The sequence below is a fragment of the Odontesthes bonariensis genome, chromosome 14, assembly GCF_027942865.1.
Source record: "Odontesthes bonariensis isolate fOdoBon6 chromosome 14, fOdoBon6.hap1, whole genome shotgun sequence".
In the NCBI taxonomy this organism is placed as follows: Eukaryota; Metazoa; Chordata; class Actinopteri; order Atheriniformes; family Atherinopsidae; genus Odontesthes; species Odontesthes bonariensis.
Window position 1 is genome coordinate 15,915,758 of NC_134519.1, and position 18,382 is coordinate 15,934,139.

At 39.6% G+C, this 18,382-nt stretch overlaps 1 protein-coding gene across 1 annotated transcript in view; it reads right to left on the minus strand.

Moving 5' to 3' along the window:
* The window catches only part of b4galt2 (UDP-Gal:betaGlcNAc beta 1,4- galactosyltransferase, polypeptide 2), a 188,946-nt gene that overhangs the window by 25,197 nt on the left and 145,367 nt on the right, over positions 1 to 18,382 (minus strand). Inside the window, exons 5-6 of the mRNA XM_075483127.1 lie at positions 11,213 to 11,400; positions 6,204 to 6,326 (exon numbers count right to left, since the gene is read on the minus strand). Coding sequence (XP_075339242.1) covers positions 6,204 to 6,326; positions 11,213 to 11,400 — 311 coding nt within the window. The remainder of the gene's footprint in view (positions 1 to 6,203; positions 6,327 to 11,212; positions 11,401 to 18,382) is intronic.

Sequence of the window (18,382 nt, forward strand, 5' to 3'; positions counted from 1 at the left end):
ACCAGTTGGAAGGCGAGACGACAGGCAAAAGACACAAACACAGAAACTCTGGGCCATGGATACCTATAGGTATACTATACCTTAGTATAGTTTCCCATAGTATACTACGGGAAAGAAAAATATGAAGTGAAGAAAACAAGGTTGCGAGGGGCTGATTGCTACTAGAGGATTGTATTCATTCAGTTGAGGAAAATGAAAGGCTAGTATTGTGGGTTTTGAGGCCTGGTGTGTAAATGTGACAGTTATTTTCTAATGTTGCATAGTGCACCTTCAAAAAAATTGACGATGCAAGAGGATCTGTTATAATTTGGAGGGATGTGGTTGGGTTATAGTTTGTCTTAAAGTGCCTTAAAGACCAGAAGTAAACTCTTCATGAATTTTTCAGATATACCGGAGAGACCATGGAAGGCAGACCGCTTCAGTGATGCTGCTGATGTGTGAATAAAAATTCAGGTCAGCATTAATAACAACTCCCAGGTTTTACACTTGGTCGCAGATTTGGGAATTTGGGACTCCTAACAGGCCCAGACCTGCCACCTCTGAGCACAAACAAAACAATGCTGGGGCGGTAAGGAGCACCACCTTCATGCTTCAACAGCCTTCAAATCACACCTGTGATGGCAAGAGGCAATCTTTTTAAGTTAATAAAGTTCACCAAAGGTCACAAGGATATGCATTCTGATGTTAGAATAACCAGCTGACCTGCCTCACACTGATCTGTGCAGCACATTCACACTACTACAGCTCTATGCCACTTCCCTTTGTCACCTCATCCAGCACTAATTCAGTATTAAAAAGCTCCACTTCACCGCGGCAACTTGTCTTCTGCTCTGTGAAAGTCTTACAAAAAGTATTTTATCAGGAAAAGGTACTTGCTTGCTTTATATTTTTCAAGGTCTTGTTCTTCCTTCTGAGATTCACGGGTGCTTGTTTTTATTTGTCCAAGAAACACAAAACACAAAAAAAAGATATAAAAATAATTTCCAAACTTTCCAAAGTCACCTTATGTCAGTGATCCAATATTGAAGTATTTCCACTTGAAGACCCCTTCTGATAAAAATGAAGTTGTTACAATCCAATCCAATATGATTTTGCTTTATTGTTAGTTTACACTGAAATTCACTTTGCATGTTCAAGAGGCCAGAAACAAAAATGGATAGATGAACACATAACGCCATCACAGAAACAGCCCTCCCATAAACAAATTCTCATATTCACCCACCATTACACCCCACGAACCTTGTTAACATCTACATCAGATTTGATTTTTCATATATATGTTACAAAACAGAGTCGGCCGTCAGTTCTATGACTGGGGATTTCTGCGGAGTGGGCAGAAGTTAGCATAAGCTAGCTGGAGAAGAAAGTAGAAGTAAGGAGGAGGAGCTACTCGGTGGCTACTAGATGCTACTAGATGGCAGGCCTGACATCCAGTAAGCCTAACCAAAGATTTAGAAAAACTACACCATCATCATAATGCCCCATAAAAAATACCAGAGGGAAAAATGATCAACGGTCCTCGTTTTTAAGGCAGCAGCTTTGAACATTTGACACAAAAATAACTTGGTTTGGCCACTAAACTAAATAGAAAATTTGACACTGTTCTAACCATTTATCCAGGAGACATCACTATTATAGGTGGAGATGTCAACCAGTAAATGCATCTAATTAATTTACATTCCCTTAGTCCTACTCTTGTTCACAATTCCTGCACCTAAGTAGAGCCTCTGGGTACACAGGGCAGCGGCTGTGTTAAGAGAGACACAAGACCAAGCCCTCAGCCGGCAGCCGTGTGAACAACGCTCACTGCCTCCAAGATTGTTACAATTTCTAAAACAGATAGCAATAGAAAAATTTGCTTCCGCTTCTCAAGAATCTTTCTTTTGTTCTGCTAAATGACTTCATTATAAGACCTGACAGTTGATAGAAAGGAGAAAGGAAAGGACCATCTGTCAATCTGTCAAAAACAGTTATTTCAAGGCATTTTTCTTTTTTTTTTTAAATGGAAAAACCTCTCAAATGTACAATTTTGAGCAACATGATGAGTCTTTTTGGGAATATCAAACTACTGGAGTATATCTATCTCTATATACATATATTAAAATACGTGTGTCTGTGTGTGTGTGTATGTGTATACATATAGTATATATATATAATTCTGTTTTCTGAGAAAATACGTTCTCTCTGTACTTTTCTGTCTTGACAGCATAATAACGTGCTCAAGTTTACTGATGAATCAGACAACTCAACGGCAGATGAACAAAGAAGAATTACCAGGTGCAAAAGTTGACAAAACTGTCAAAAGTCTCTAAATCAAACACTGACTGATAATGTTTTCAGTCCATCCTGACCATATTCAAGAAATGAGGTTCAGCTGCTGATGTGCTGTCATGTTTTATTGGTTAAATAAATAATTTCATAAATCTGACTTTAAACTCTGTAAAATTAAAGGCATATGAAAATAAATATGTTGCCTCTATTTGCTTTTCATTTGTTGACACAAGACTGTTTTATTTTAAACAACCAAAACTTTTTTTGTATATAACGTATTGATGCTGGTGAATGTCAAAAGAAAATATTCGTATTCGTAATGTATCTTCTATAGATGTCGATCCACCCGGTCCTCGTCTTTACTCTTTTCAAGAGATAATTATGGCAATAAGAAAGTAAAAAAATAGATTCAAAGAGCTTCACAGTGTTTGCTGACCTGACCTGACCTAGTGGGATTGGACTCAAGGGCTGGCATTCTCAAAGTGTTGATCCAGAAATATCCAGAATATTCTGCCAGAAACACGTGCTGCTGTGGCTGCATGTGCACATGATGCTGGCTCTGGTGTCTCTGAAAGCCGCCGCTAGGAGGTTTGTACAGACGGAGGGAGAAAGGGCAAGGAAAGAGGAGATGGAGTGTGTGTGTGATGGAGGCTGGCCTGCCACTAAAGCCCTCAGGATGATAACAATGTCTGCCCGAGGCTTCTGCTGCATGTTCAGAGAGGTTGTGAGCGAATGCTGAGAAAAGAAAACCTTTCCCTCTCTTCTTCTCCTACAGTAATATTCCCAGCTTTTATGTGCGGATGAGATGGGGGCTAAGTGTCACTGGCACTTGTGGAAGTGGCATATGTCCTTCTCCATCACAGGCTGTAGCCACAATGAGCAGCATGGACAGCTTCCCCCTAGGCTGGTGTTAAGCTGGCTGAAGCATCAAAACCAACACAAAGAAAGTAATTGCTGGAGGGCAGCAAGCAAAAGAGATGTGAAGAGCTGGAGGGGGAGCAGAAGACATTATAAGAGCAATTTACTGACTTAGTTGATGCACTTTTTCCTGAGCAGCTTTCGGAGAGAAAGCGTTGTGTACACATCAGCTGTTTGCACAATTCAAACACATGAACTCCACCACCTTCTACCAGCAGAGGGGAAATCAGAAGCTGACTTCATGGCCACCGTTAACTCTGATGCGTACCATTGCTCTTTTATCTCTCCACCCCTTTACCCTTTGCCCTTCAGATATTTTTACCAAATCCAGAGAGATGGCGAGATGGAGGATGGAGTCAGTTGGGGACTCCATCCTCCATCTGTGCAGGTTGCCACAGCTTGTATGGTTTGAAACTTTCGATGTTTGTATTTCAAAAGAGAACGGCTCTTCACTTTTCTCTGAGTAGAAAACAATGACAACACATGCCACTCACCATGTAAAATTAAAATAAAAAAAGAATACATTTTTTTATCAATTCAAATCAACCTTTAAGAAATGATGCTCCAAAGTGGTTGACTTTGCTTTTCTGTCTGTGAAGACGTGAGTCCACCAGCTAATGTAGATACCAGTAAAAAACAAGGAGAAGGTTCATGATAACGCCAGCTGCCATTACAGTATGTCAGGGATAATTAGAATATTAGAGATTCAACCTCAGAGGACCACAAACATATATATCATATTCAAACACCATGAATATCCATCCAGTGGTAACTGAGATATTTCAGTGGTGGCCCAGCACACAAGACTCTGAAGGGATGTCGGCAGAGAGGAAGAGACAGAAGGAGGTGAGATGGAGTGTGACTGGTGCCTTCAACTAGGGGTCACACCACAAGTCAGACTAATAATCCCTCTAAGGATCAAAGTTACTGCTTCATTTCATAGCCTCAGCTACAAGGGTACACCCATGCACCATCTTCTTCCAATAATGGGCTTTAAAGGTTATTTCAGTTCTGATCACACGGCCGGAGGCTTTAAAACAAGCCAGCCTTGATAAAGATGCTCGATGATTGGTTGGAAGGAGGGCACCACGTAACTTTTGATTTCTGTTTCTTTAGTTTCTGCCAGTGTGTCTTTGGTATGACTGAGTTTGAGATATAACTTAGCAATAAACAAGGAGGAAAAAGAGAAACAATGGGCACAAAGAGAATTCGAGTTATCCCTCTATCTAGCCTTTGTGAAAATGGGACCTTTAAAAGAAGTTTATTGCCATTGAGTCATGAAATGGTGAATTTTTGACCAAAAGAAAAAAAATCTTTAGCTTCGGCTGTGACAAATCCCACCCTCTTCCTTCTTTGCTTCATCTCTGTGATGTTTTATGCAGTGTTACAGACCATGCATTTTGGAATCGAGAGGAAAATAGATCATAATACTTCTGGGCGGGGCAACTCTGTGACTGACAAGTTGTAGTTTCTGTGGCCGCCTCAAGAACAATGCAAAACAACTATGTTGTTCGAAAATGTCATCTACAAACTAGTGGGAGACATCATGGTGGCTATGTACATCTTTTATAAACAGCAGAGTACAGTGTTTACTGGATGGGTCATGGAAAGAAAAATTCAAGGTGAGTTTTTTGGCATGTGGTCTAATGTTGCCTTTTGAGTGTATGTAGAGTTCAGATATAAGGTAAGGTAAATTTAAGTGTCAGAGGCCAATGTCTGAAAGTTTTCCTTAAATGGGGAGTTTTAATGACATCTGCTCACATCAAATCACATTTTACAGCAGCTAAAATAGCTCAGTTAGAGCTCAGAGACTATCGAGCGGGAAATCTAGACTATCAAATGGCCGCACGCAGCTTCCATCCAATAAAAAGTTAGTGGTTTGGCTTTATCTGTCATCCTTTGGCACATAATTACAGACACGCACACAATACTCTGTCATCCAGTGAACCCACACATAGATCTTTTTTATTACATCCTGCCAGATACTGACAAACAACTGCAATCTTCCGAATGTTGCTTTACAGAATCCATTCTTAAAAACTGCTCTTCTCAATTGCTATATTTTCAGTTTTTCTTATATAGCAGTAAATCTGAGAGGAAGAAGATAAGCTTCACAGTGTGAGGGTGACAGCGAGACACAAATCTAACGCAAATATATGTGTTTATGTTGCAGAGATAGAGTTTCTTTTGAAGCTGACTTGAGTGGTAAGAAAACAAGAAAGCGACATCTTTCAGTTGCCTCGTTTGACTGACGGCGCTAATCTCAGCTAATAGAGCAGATATTTGGGGAAAAAATTCATTGCGGGCTAAGTCTTTATTGTTCTAGATTTTTACTTTCTAAAGTATCGAGCACAGATGATGCATTGTTGGAGTAAATCGTTGTTAATATGAGTAGAAGATCAATTAAACTAATTGCCCTGTAAGTGCTTCAACACATTTAAGACTCAACTCATCTTTCTGTCAAACTGTCAAACAACTATTCTTCTCCCAGATTTGATTCCAGCAGCAATGTCATTAGTGAGCTTCAGCAAGTCATTAACAGCTGAATGAAGAACTTCAAAAGGTTAATTTATTTGCTAATCATTCTTCTTCTCGGAACAATTATAATGAATCATCTCCATGAAGAACTTCGGTCTCTTTCAATTGAGATACTTCATTTAGCTGCTATAGTCTCCAGTAGTAGGGCAAATAATGAGTAACGCATAAAAGCACATACTTGTGTGCAGATGCAGACGGAAATGTGTGCATGTTGTGTATGTGTGTGTTTCAGTTGGTGGTCTGACAAGAATTCTGTTCAGAGGAGACGCTGAACATAACAGATGCGGGACTCAAAACTAAATATTCACCTTTTAAAGTAATCTGGTGTAATTTGGATTAATAGAAGAAGAAAAAAAAGCCCCTCCTTTTTAAAACTAATTCCAGAAAGTCTGTGATGGAGGAAAATGTAACAATTCATTCCAGACCAAAAGCTGCAGGCAGACCCGGCAGCTCATGTCACACCTTTCCACACCCACCTGTTGTAAATGTCGTCGTCCTCCCCTCCCCAGCCCCAGTACTCGTTTGGAAAGCCGTTGATCTTCAGAAACTGCTTTTTACTGAGGCCCGAAACTCCTCCAAAGTAGCCGGCGTAGGGCAGCCTGCAGGAGAGGAGGACGGAGGAGAGTCAATAGATGAGGAGTTGAGAGGAGGGAAATGTAAGAGGGGGAGCAGATGAGCACAGGTGAAAAGATAAGAATCACATTTTCAAGCGGATATAAATGCATATTCACTTAACACAAGTTCTATAAACAAACAAGAGCTTTCGTGGGGGCAGCCTCAATTTGCTGCCTCAACTAAATGTTGCTCTCTGAATCAAGAGACCGAGATCGAGAGAGAGGATGTACCGAGAAGATTTCAGTGGTTAAATAAGAAAGCTAAACAAAGTTCATCTTTAGTCAGTGAAACATCTTCCTATGCTTCGTGTCACGCTTTTCTAAATTTTTGTCATTTCACTTTGTGCAAATTGAAAAGAAACCCCAACAAACTAGAGAAATCGCTGTGAAATTACACTTCTCCATTTTTACCAATGAATAACTGTCACTCTGTTTAATTTGTAATTAGTCCACGTTTGAGCTGTTGCTCTTTTCTCTCTCACAAAAATAAAAAAACGTTTTGTGTGTTCGCCCTCGGCTGGCCAAAAACTGTGCAGTCCAACGGAGGGCATTAAACACAGCAATTGAAAAACCTAAACACTGAGCAAATATTTTTAGTTTTGTAAATAATGATCCTCCAAAGTCACAATTCAAACATCACCAACAACGAATTAGACAGGGAGACAATTATTCGATGGCAAAGTGATGTAAAAAAAAAAAACGGAAAAAAACCCCCAAAAAAACAGAGCAAAACAAAACAAAGAAGACATTTACACTAATTATTTCTTTTTTACATTTGGACAGTGGTGAGCTGAAAAAAGCACTGCAAAGCATTACACAGAACCCTTTCACTGTGGCACACAACAGCGTTCATAGGAATGTATTATCCTTATTCATTGGACAGTAAGCAGGTTAAAAAATCTGTTTGTGATTTATAGCTGTATTAAAGTATGAAAAAAAAAGAAAACTTCCCACAACATCTGTCTACATCTGTAAAAAAGTTAGAACCGTCTTGTGGAACTGTGTTGGACTCATCCATTATGACACGAAAACACTGACAAAATGAGGCTCCCAATGGCCAAAATGAAATTAGGCGTTTAATTTGAAGTGAGAATGTAGTCCGACATCGACTAATTACTACACCATACCACATGGTATGTGAGAGACCGAATACCTTGCCCATACAACAGACAGAGAAACAGACAGAGAAAAGAGCCTGTAAATCTGTTACAGTGCAGTCAATGTGTCTTAAAATCCAGTTCATGACGTTAGATATCAAAGGTCACCCGGTTGTTCAGTGCGCATTCTTCTGTGTTTAACAACCTTTTTGTTGTTAGTGTACAACCTAGTACAGCAGTACTACAACTCCAATGCATTTCGGATTCTGCTTTCGTGTTTAAAAGGCGCACAATTTATACTGTCTCCCTGTCGGACTCTGCGTTACTGTAATGCACTATTCTTCCCTCAGCTCTTTATTTTACAAATACTTTGTACATATATTTTTATTATTTTATATTTTATTTTATTATAATTATATTTTTTGTTTTATTGCACCAAAGAGACCAGGCCAAATTCCTTGTGATGTGAAAATTACTTGGCAATAAAATCTTTTCTGATTCTGATTCTTTTCTGGTTTGCATTTGAGTTAAATTTTCAAGTGTTTCTGTCCATCAGATCTTTTGTGTATCTTGTCACTGATGGCTTCTAAGTTGACAATTTATGTGTGACTTAAGCGGATAATCCACGTTCCTCCATAATCCACTCAAGACGTGCCATGGCTGAGTGTAAAAGAGGAGTGACTCTGAATGGGAGCTGATCAGCAGTGGTTGTTAATAAGCCAAGTTGCCAAGAAAGCATTGAATTATCCATTTTCATGTGTACGAATGATTAACCAAATGCAGTGAATTAATTTCATAATTGATGGAGGCGCTAAGCATGTATACTGAGAGAGATAGTGAGTGTGTGTGTTTGCACATGCAGTGTGTAAAATAGAGGGCAGACACGCTGCTTTATTTTTTCCTCAAAAGTCATGAGACTAGTGGAGTGGGATGGACATCATCTGGGGAGTATCATGACAGGCGCCTGGAGTCCAACCAGAGGGCAATGTGTGTGTGTGTGTGTGTGTAAGTGCACCAGTTTGTGTATTCTGTTCAGAGCACCTCGTCGAACGTATGACAGCTCCCTGTTGAAAGATGACAGGCAGAAACTAATAAGAGTGAATGTTCTCCAAGCAACAATATGGTCAGGGGTGTGTTTGAGTGTGTGCTTGGAAAGGAAGGAAAAGAAGAGATATAGTGTGAGAAATAAGGGAAATTTTCATTGTTATAATGCTTTTTATTTTCTCATGGGCCCTGAGAAGTGAGTTTATACTTAGAAAGAAGATACACAAAACTGTTTTGACTGTTTGTTTTTTTTAAATTACTATTATTCTATAACCATCTTCCTTGAAATACCAAAGGCATATGTCCTATTTAACTGTTTGACACCATAAACTTCCCTATCCTTTCAAAGTAACGGAAATTTGGACCACAGGAATCCAAAGGTTTTCCTGCCTCTGTGCTGTATTTTCTGACATTTCTCCGCAGAATCAGACAACGGGAACCTCTCGTAGTTGAGCTAGAAGCATAGCTGCATCAGATGTCACAGTGACTCTAAAAAAGCCACAAACCAGCTTGTAGTGATCTTTTAAAACTCATCTAAAAACTTATGCTCTTTAGGTCTGTACATGCTTGCATGTTCGTAACACAACACAGCCATGAGCAATTTTTTCACCAAACCAAAACTATCTTGTTCTTCTCTATTTAATATGGACATTGATTGCTTGCATTCAGTAACGACTATTCAATGTTAGACAGAAAATCTCATGTTGATGATGTTTCAAGGTTCAATTCTGTGAACTAATTCTGGCAAGATTGTGCTATGACCTCTGCGGCGCACTCACGTAGCTTCTACCCGAGGGAACAAGTAGTTAAATATCTACAAAATGTTGCCTAATATAATGACAATATGATTGAGTTCATTACCAGAGGTCCTTCGAGAGTTACTCGTTTTTGAAAAGCTTTTGAAAACGCCACATTGTGAAATGAGTTCAAGGGGACTCTGTTTGCTCTGTTGGGTCTTGTGAGGTGTTGAGGTAATGGAGGACGCTTAATGTGACCTGACCTTCACAGCCATAATTTCCACTTCTTTTCTTTCTTTCTTTTTTTACAGAAACATGCTTGTAGATTTGAAAGCAGTTAAGGTTGTCTTGCTGAAATACAGCTTGAAAACAAAAATGCGGCCCTGCCCGCCTAAAGGAAGTATTTTATTACCAGTTCCCTGACCTACCGCTCCCTGACCGGCGGCCTTACCCTTTATCCCTTTACGAGTGAACTGAAAAAGGTTTTTCAGCCTTAAATGTTTCATGACTGACAAGAAAAGTCAGCTACAATTCTGCTTAGCCTACCACACGGCATTGCTTTTGTTGCCAGATAGCATTAGCTTATTGAGCACTATATCAGCAAGCCACAGGGGGTTTTCAGTTGGATAACTCTTTCAGAATGACAGCTCTTGGATGGCTAGATCCTGCTCTTTGGTAATGTTTGGACCACTCATCAATTGCTTTTTAGATAATTGAGGGCGCATGCTGCAAATGCCATTTTGCAAAAAGATACCAAAGCAGAACTCAATTATTCAGCGCTTTGAAACTTCACTGGATATCATTTTAATGTCTCAAACTAAAGAAACTGTTCCAGTCTTAAGTTTCTCTCATAATATTTCTTGTTCAAGCCTTCTTGTAGGTTCGTCGACCTCAAAGAAGGTTAACGCCTAACAGTGTTGGATTAAAGCTGAATTATTTAGGATCCAACGGGCCCTGTCTCTTTTAAACCATTCTGGTTTTTTTCAGTCCTATGTTTTGTTCTTTAACTTTATAAACTAGTTTGAGCTCTTACAGTAACCTAGATGTGTGAGATTTGGTCTTCGGCATTTTAGCAAGATTCACCCGCTGCTTACAGAGCAAAGCTAAATCATCAGCTCAAGTGGGTAAATGTAGTTTTTAATCAGCAGTGGGTTAATATTTATTACATGCCTATATTTTTCACATGATGTGTAGTACAGCCGAAGCATAAAAATGGAGAACGCTTCAAATCCATATCATCATAAATCTGGAGCAAAGCCTACATTTTTGCTGGAAAAATGAGAGGAATTAATAATTCATCATTATGACAATTGTCAATTTTTCTGCTCTAGTCATCCAATTAATTAACTGTCTGACTAACTGCTTCAACTCTGATATGCATATCAATTATTTTCACTTCATGTGCATGTTTATTACAAACAGGAAATTCGCCAACAATTACGGCACATTCCTAAATAAGTCAGTCCTTCAGTGAAAAAAAGTAGAAATGGCACAGTGGGTTCCTAATGTTGGTTCTCACTGAAACAGTAACTACAGCTGACTATCTGTTGGTCTAACACATCTGCTTTACACACAGTCTTCCCAGTTAATAAAAGTCTTTTCTCTTTCAGCAGTCAAGGCTCGTTAGTTACGCTTTGTAACACGTACTCTTGTTAGCACTACAGAGTTGCAACCAAATCAAGCTGGCAGCGCTGAGCTGTGGTGCATTTTCATGCTAATACAGGCTGCAGATAAGCATTTCGATGCATAATGAGATTTACTCACATTAAATATTGCTCTGTGTCTCTAAACAAAAGCTGTAGGCCGTCTTCGCAATACTTTGCCAGGTAGCCACTATTTACATCTCAGAAAATAAGTTTTAGAAACTGTGAAAGTACACTTAATTATGTTTGAACAGGCAGGCAACTTTTTAATCATCTCTTGAGGTGTGAACTGTGTGTATGTGGGTTTAAACAAACTAGTGCTGCAATTCGACACTATATTGCAATCTCACCTGAAGCCAAACTTATCCATGGCGATGGCGAAGTGTCTCGGTTGATCGTAACAGTGGTAGAGGTTGCGGTCGTCCATAGGGATCAGGTCCACGTCACTGAAGATGAAGCAGTCATACTCAGCATCCTTCAGAGCCTCGGTGTAGCCAACGTTCAGCAACTTGGCACGGTTGAAAGTTTCCTCACCCAGCTGCAAAGACATAAAGGGGAGGATGTTACGTACAGACGGAGCTCTTTGCAGCAAGGAACACACAGGAGGATGTGCAAGATCAGTAAAAACGTAAAAAAGTGTTAAACTGACTGGATACAATAAAGGATGACACAAGTTCATGTTAGTTTACATCAAATAATTCAATTAAAAAGTCTGAAAGGCATAAAATGGGAAACAGAAATAATCAAAAACAGAATGTGTAAAATACACAATTTTCATTTGACTTCAATGACTGCAATCACATGATCACATCATTATATGAACTGAAAATTGTGGCTGATTAACACTTTCTGTCCCTTTCATCATAAACAGGGAGAGAACCAGACTGGCTGAACACACTGGTTCTAGGCTCTTATCAAATGAGTTAATTTTGTATTAGTTCGGAAAGAACTGATGTTTTCCTTAACCAAGGGAAAAACATATTGAAGCACAGTCCATCTTTAGTTGAATAAAACGATGTCTGTCTAATTCAGTTGAAGTAGAGTCATTACAAATGAACAGATAAGTAACAGTTGTTTGCCAAAGAAATCCAAACATCTTGCTTGGTTTTCTGGCTGCTATCACATTCAAACAATTCAGTCCAGCAAGATTATCCTGTATTTATCTGGACTTATTATTGAAATAAAATGTTCTGAATTCAATAGCCTCAGAGGGAATTGCATGGGTAATATGTCAAATTTGGCATCTGGCTATTTCCATCTTGGGCTTTTAAAAGCCAGAATTGACCAAATTGTGAAAGCGGGGTAGAGCTAGAGGGAGATACTTCAAATCTGATTGGACAAAATAGAACCTCTGAAGTCCTTTATCTATTCAAATGTTGAATAATGTTCAGACAGAGCACCTGGTCAGAAGCAATGAATCTTGCTAATGACAGCATAAGGACTTGTGGGACTCGATGAGAAGTAGGCAAGTGAAGACCTAGTGGCTGCCAGTGGTACTGCACTCTGTAGATCTTCACATACAGTCTGCTGACAAGTGTCATTTTTGGTCGACGTGGTTTGCTTGCCTTCAACACTTTTATGGGGCCATTGTTACTCTGTGTAGCCATTAAGCAAAAATATCCACAAAAACTGTGGTTCTGAACAGCTGTGATGTAAGAGCAGACAGGAATGAGCCCATTAATTTCTTGGCACAGTACCTTAAAAAAAAAAAAATCCATTGTGCATAGACCTGGCCAAGTTGCACAAAGGTTAATCTGAATTGTTTTAAGAGCAAGAGCAAAGGCATTATGGAGGATTTGTTCTTTTCTTTTTTAGATACGTGTTGATATCTTTACACTTCATGTTAAGTGCAGTGCCCAACCTTCCAAGGCTTCAGATTCCCGGGGGATTGCAATGGGCTTGAGTTTGGGCTTTATCATGTCCTATTTCCCGTCTTAGTGTTTGCTTAACTCATGTGAAACGTGCATCAATGAAGCAAGCAAATTTAGTCTGACAGTGAGTGACTGATCTTAGGTATAATTTGTGTCGGCCAACCTCTTTAATTAGTCTATCCTTCCTGGAAAGCTTAAAAAAAATGCTGTCTCAGCCAAATACATGGTTACCATCTGAGGCAACACGGCATCAATGAACATCAGTATTTACTGTCTGCACTGCTGGTCTGAACAGTATTTATTACAACATGCAGTATGAATTGACGTGTTCATCGACTCCAAGAGAGCCAGCTGCTGTGGTGAAGTGCATCTGTTTTTCAGTCTCACTGTGGCTCAGGTTCAAGACTTTAGCAAAGACAAATGAATTCTTGCCTGACAGAACAGCAGTGTGAAGTCAAGGTTAATACATCTGACAGTTGTAAATTCAATAATGCACGAGGCAATGTACATCTCTCTGTGCAGAGATTCTGTTCAACCGGCTGGCTTTGTAAACTCCAGGGGCTTCGTGTATGAAAGATCGCACAGCTTTCCTACAGATAGAGGCCATAATCACAAGATCTGAAAAGTAAGAATCCCAAGAAATAAATAAGCCAGTAGCCCTGCTTTGACTCCTCCCAAAGTACTAGAACACACTACTGTCCAATCAACAATGGCAAATCGGGCTGCAAAGAAACACTTCCCAGAGAGTGAGACTGAAGTGCTGTGTTAATTCTTTGTTTGTCTGACATTTAAATCGATGTAAAGAAAAGGGCAGTTAAGCAAAGTGTGGCTGACACAGGTTGATGTGCAGGAAAGCTGGAGCTGATGGCATATGAAGAAAGGGAGACTGGTGGTTTACTGCTAATTTACAAGTCAAAAACTCTAATTTACGCATCGCATTGTAAGCAGTCTGGACACAGTAACCTGACGTAATGATAATTACCATCAGAGTTCACACAGTGTTAGCTGAGGGTGCAGTCCTGGAGGGTTCCAAGCTCTGTGGAGCTAGCAATCTGGTTGTAGGTTGTCCCCTAAGGACAGACGGATCTGTGCGCCTCCAGTCATTCATGCCTCTAGGCCTCAACAAATGTGCAGCACTGATCTAAAAGCTGTCCAGTTTACTGATGATCGTGGGTGTGGCAAAGTGGGAAGAAATGTCAGCTGTGGGAAATTATGATCTGTAGGTTTTCAATGTGATCAAAAAGATAAATCATGGATAATATGGATTCAATTTTGGCTTCCAGTACAGGGGGAACTGGAAAAGAATATGCCAGGTGAGTTTGAGCGTTCTGATGATAAAATAAATCCTGCAGGATATCAGACTAATTGTGTGTCTGCTGACATATTCATGACTTTTCATAGACATTGCACGGTAACTGGAATGGGAACATAATCAGCACAATATCTGTAAAGAGACAGTGCTTTGTAAAAAAGACAGAAGTCAGACCAGAGTTTGAAGGATGGTCCTCATATTTTGATGCTGTAGTAGCCCATGTGCAGCACAGTACCAAATGGGACACTAAGGAATCTACTGTCTTCAATGGAAATGCACTTTTTCTGCAGTGAGTCATACTGTTAAGTTCTTATGCAAAGTCTCTATGATGTGAGGCTCCCCACATGACAAGATCACAGGTTTATGGTAATGAGACATATGTCATAAAAATGACTTCCAGCTGAATAAAGGCCCTTGTATCTGTAGTATGCAACAGAACGATGAACCAGTGTTACAAATTTGCTGCAGTCACACATTTTCTGGCCATTAGGGAAAACCACCCACTTTTGACAGCAGTGGGACTTTAAGATGATTAATGCATCTGCTGCCTGTACTTCTGCTCACGATACAGTTTCTTTTTGTTTTCGGAGGTACACTTGCCTCCATACTGGTGCGTCATCTGTTTAGAGCGGCCTTGAATCAAGCACAATGTGTAATCCAGCTTGTAAGCCCTCTAATACCTGAGATTTCAGAGCGTAATCCTCATGCACAGGTAACACAAAATCTATTGTCACAAATCCACTGGGACTTCAAACCTCAGCTCAGGTGGTCAATTATCTTTGTTTCTTAACAAGAATCAATTCAGTAGGCTAGGGCATGTTTGTATGAGATTGGGGAGATGCATCTGATGCTAATGACAAAAGTGAAATACATTCTAAGAAAAAAGCATCTTATAACAAATACTTGAAGGTTATGAACAAAGTTAAACCTTCACAGATGCACAAAGCTTCAGGAAAATCTTTAGCAAAAAGAAAAAGCCTCAGACTTCACTCTGTCTACAACTGTCTATGCAACTTTTAAAACCTTGGATGCATTACGAGAGCTGGACACATTGATTGAGCTTTGCAGCTTATTTGTCCTTGTGATAAACTTTTCCAACAGACCAGGGTTAAACTTTAAAAGACAACAAGTGCAACTGCAGACAAGCTTTATTATTATTTCATCTACATAACAATTTTCAAATCAAACTTTTATAAATATTCCCAGATCCTAAAAAAAGATATCTTAAAGTGTGTGGTATCATCCTATTGTGAAGGAAGTGTGTGGGTGGAGGTGCCGGGTGGGGCTACTGGCAGAAATACGAATCGACAGAGGCAGTAGCAAGCAAAGCAGAGTGGATCAGCTGAACGTTCTGCTCTGCTGTGATTGATTATGTCGCCTTCAGGCAACGCATAACGCTCTGGACAGTCGGAAATGCCATGCAGTGGCTGCTGGCAGGTAGCCTAAACAGAGAAACATTTGAATGCTCCTCACCTGATTGATAGCAAACAAGATTTCAATGGGCCCTTTGTATCCGTCTACATGAAAAGTTTTTGAAAATTTAGTTTAGTTAGAAAATTATGCTAAATTCTGAATTGTCCCGCCCAAAATATCACAGTAAATATAACTTATCTTACATGAATAAGGAAATTTTGAAGACCCACGCTAATCACCGATGCAAAAATAAATATAAATGAATGAATACATTAATTCTCGGGTGGCTGCCGCTCTTTTATCTTGTTTACAAATTGTGAGATATAGACTAAAAAATCATCACAACAAACTCTTAAACGAATGTTAGATAAGTTTCTGGTTGGTTTTCAAGCGTTCTGGACTTCCACACACTGACTGAAGAACAGTGATCTGTTGCATTAGGACTCTATCACTGTATCTAATGTGCGTTTTTGAGTGTGTGTTTATTCTTTAATAGTCAGTCAAGTGAGTTAAAAAAAGCAGAGAAAACAAAAACTGATCATTTTTCAGTGCATCAAAAATCCAAGTACGTACATTGTCTCAAGTGACATCAAAAGAAGTTTGATAAAGTCTCCATTAGAAAGGAGTAAAGTTTTAAGGAAAATGTCACACAAGAGTCATGATGAGAAAGCAACATGGAGATAAGAGCTGAGCTCAGACAGAGAACGAATGGAGAGGAAGTGAGTTTAGGTAGATCTCAGAATGTAAAACACTGCGTGTCTATTCTAAAAGAAACACGGTGAAAGAGATGGAAGGATTGAAACCAGGGAGAAAACTTCAAATGACAGCACAGGCAACAGAAGATCACTGCATGTTGATAAAACTGTTGAAGCATCAGTGTCTCCCTCGACATTTGCTCCTTTTCGTTTAATCTCCCCCAAACAGTAAAATGGAATATCCATGAACATATGATAGTATAGTCCTCCATCATGACATGCTCCATCTGCATATTTTCATTGTTATTATGGATTTGACAGAGTTACTATAATTAATTTAAAGGTAGGGTAGGAGATCCTGGATTTTGAGTCCAGTGAAGCTGCATTTTGAAAATACACAGGTAAAAAGTCCCAACCCTTTTCTTCACTTTCCCCCCGAAGGCACGCCTCTAGAGTACATGAACGCGCACGAGCACGAAGGTGCACGAGCGCTGTTCTGACAGCAAGCATCGATCGTTGCCGTATTTAGTATTTAGTATTTAGTTTATGCTAACTATACGTTTAATAATGCTAGGTGCTAGCCAAGCTGGCTCTAGTTTAGCTTCCTGCCAAGCTTCTGGACGTTCACGGAGCAGGGTACGCGCACAGGGGGAAGGAGGGGGAGGGAGGAGCAGATTGCAGTTTGATAGATGGCATCAGTATCCAATCATTGTGAACGGTCCGTTCACAATGATTGGATACTGTTTTTCCTAGATTGTACGTTCTAGAGGCCACTAAAACTTTTCATATTTGTGTCAAAACTTTTAATTAATTGGTTGCAATAGGGGTGTGAAGAGTATTTCAAGCAATATGTAAAAAAATGTTCCAGAAAAAGATCCCCTACCCCGCCTTTAAGCTCAGGAAAAATGGGTTTCATTTGGCCAAAATGGGGGGGGGGGGGACAAGAGATGGGGATGATAGAGGTAGATGAGGTAGACATGGAACAAAGAGTCAGGGTGTGCTGTGTGTTTCTCCCTGCAGATATGCTTCTTTATCTTTACAGACGTCTGTGAACCTGCCGGCTACTAGGCTTTATGATGCCTTACGTTGTCCCTAATCACTAAGTGCCATAAGCCAGTCCACATCAGTTCTGTGAACTGACACTCGTTAAACTGCATTGGACATTTCAGGCATGTGGGGGTGCAGGGCCTGTGGGCCTGTTAGATGTCGAGGTTTGCAGGCTTGCAAACATATGAAGCTTTAATTTGATTTTAGTTGCGTGTGGTTACACCTTTAGAAATTTGAAGAGATAATTGATTTATGCAGTTCTTAAAGTTTTTGATCAAATATCAAATGCTAGCATGAAGTCATGTGGAAGAAAACTGTGCCTTTTCTGAAGTATTTCCACTTTCTGTTGTTTTATTTTGTATTTTCTGAGGACTCTGCTGTTCTCTCTGCATCTGGCTGTGTGTTTCCAGGGCTCATTTTCCTCCTTCAGGCTGTTGTTTTTTGACCAAAGCTCATCTTCTTCTTTTTTTTTTTTTTTTTTTTTTTTTTTGGTCACACAGAATGCACCGCAAAAGACTTTTCCACCACTATTTGCCTGCAGTGGCCCACAGGAGATAGTGAAACTTTTCAGGTGTGCATATTTGACAAATCAACAAATTACAGGATGAAATGCAGAACGGGTACCCCGATTTAACAAGAGAGAATTTTTATTTTTTTGCTTTACATTTACAATTTCACAGGCATCTTTTAACTTTCAAGGACATTTCTGCTCCATCAATTTTTGATCAGGCTCTACATAATGCTGTGTGCATATGCATGTGAGCATGCGGCCGCAGCCTTGAGTAAATGAATTTACTGACAAGTGAAACAAGTTTGAGTGCACCACGAACATGGTTTTCTTCAGTTTGCTGATGCGTCCGCCTCACCAAACTCAAACATTGAGAAACTATTGAAAAATTCAAAAGATCTATAATGTAAACATCGAGCTACTTTGTAAATGTGTTTACTTTTTTACTAAAACTTTTCACATTTACTAAATAATTAATCGCAAAAATCAAAGCTGGAAGCCACCACTTTTTGCAGGGATGCTTTTTGAACGAGGTGTTAAGGACAATTGGAATAAAAACAACAGGGTACAGACAAAAGGCTTTCCAGTTTTGCCGTGCAGTAATAAGCATTTGTAAATAAGGGCACATTTTATGTTGACATTTGGCAGATGCTCTTTTTTCATTAATGTTGACT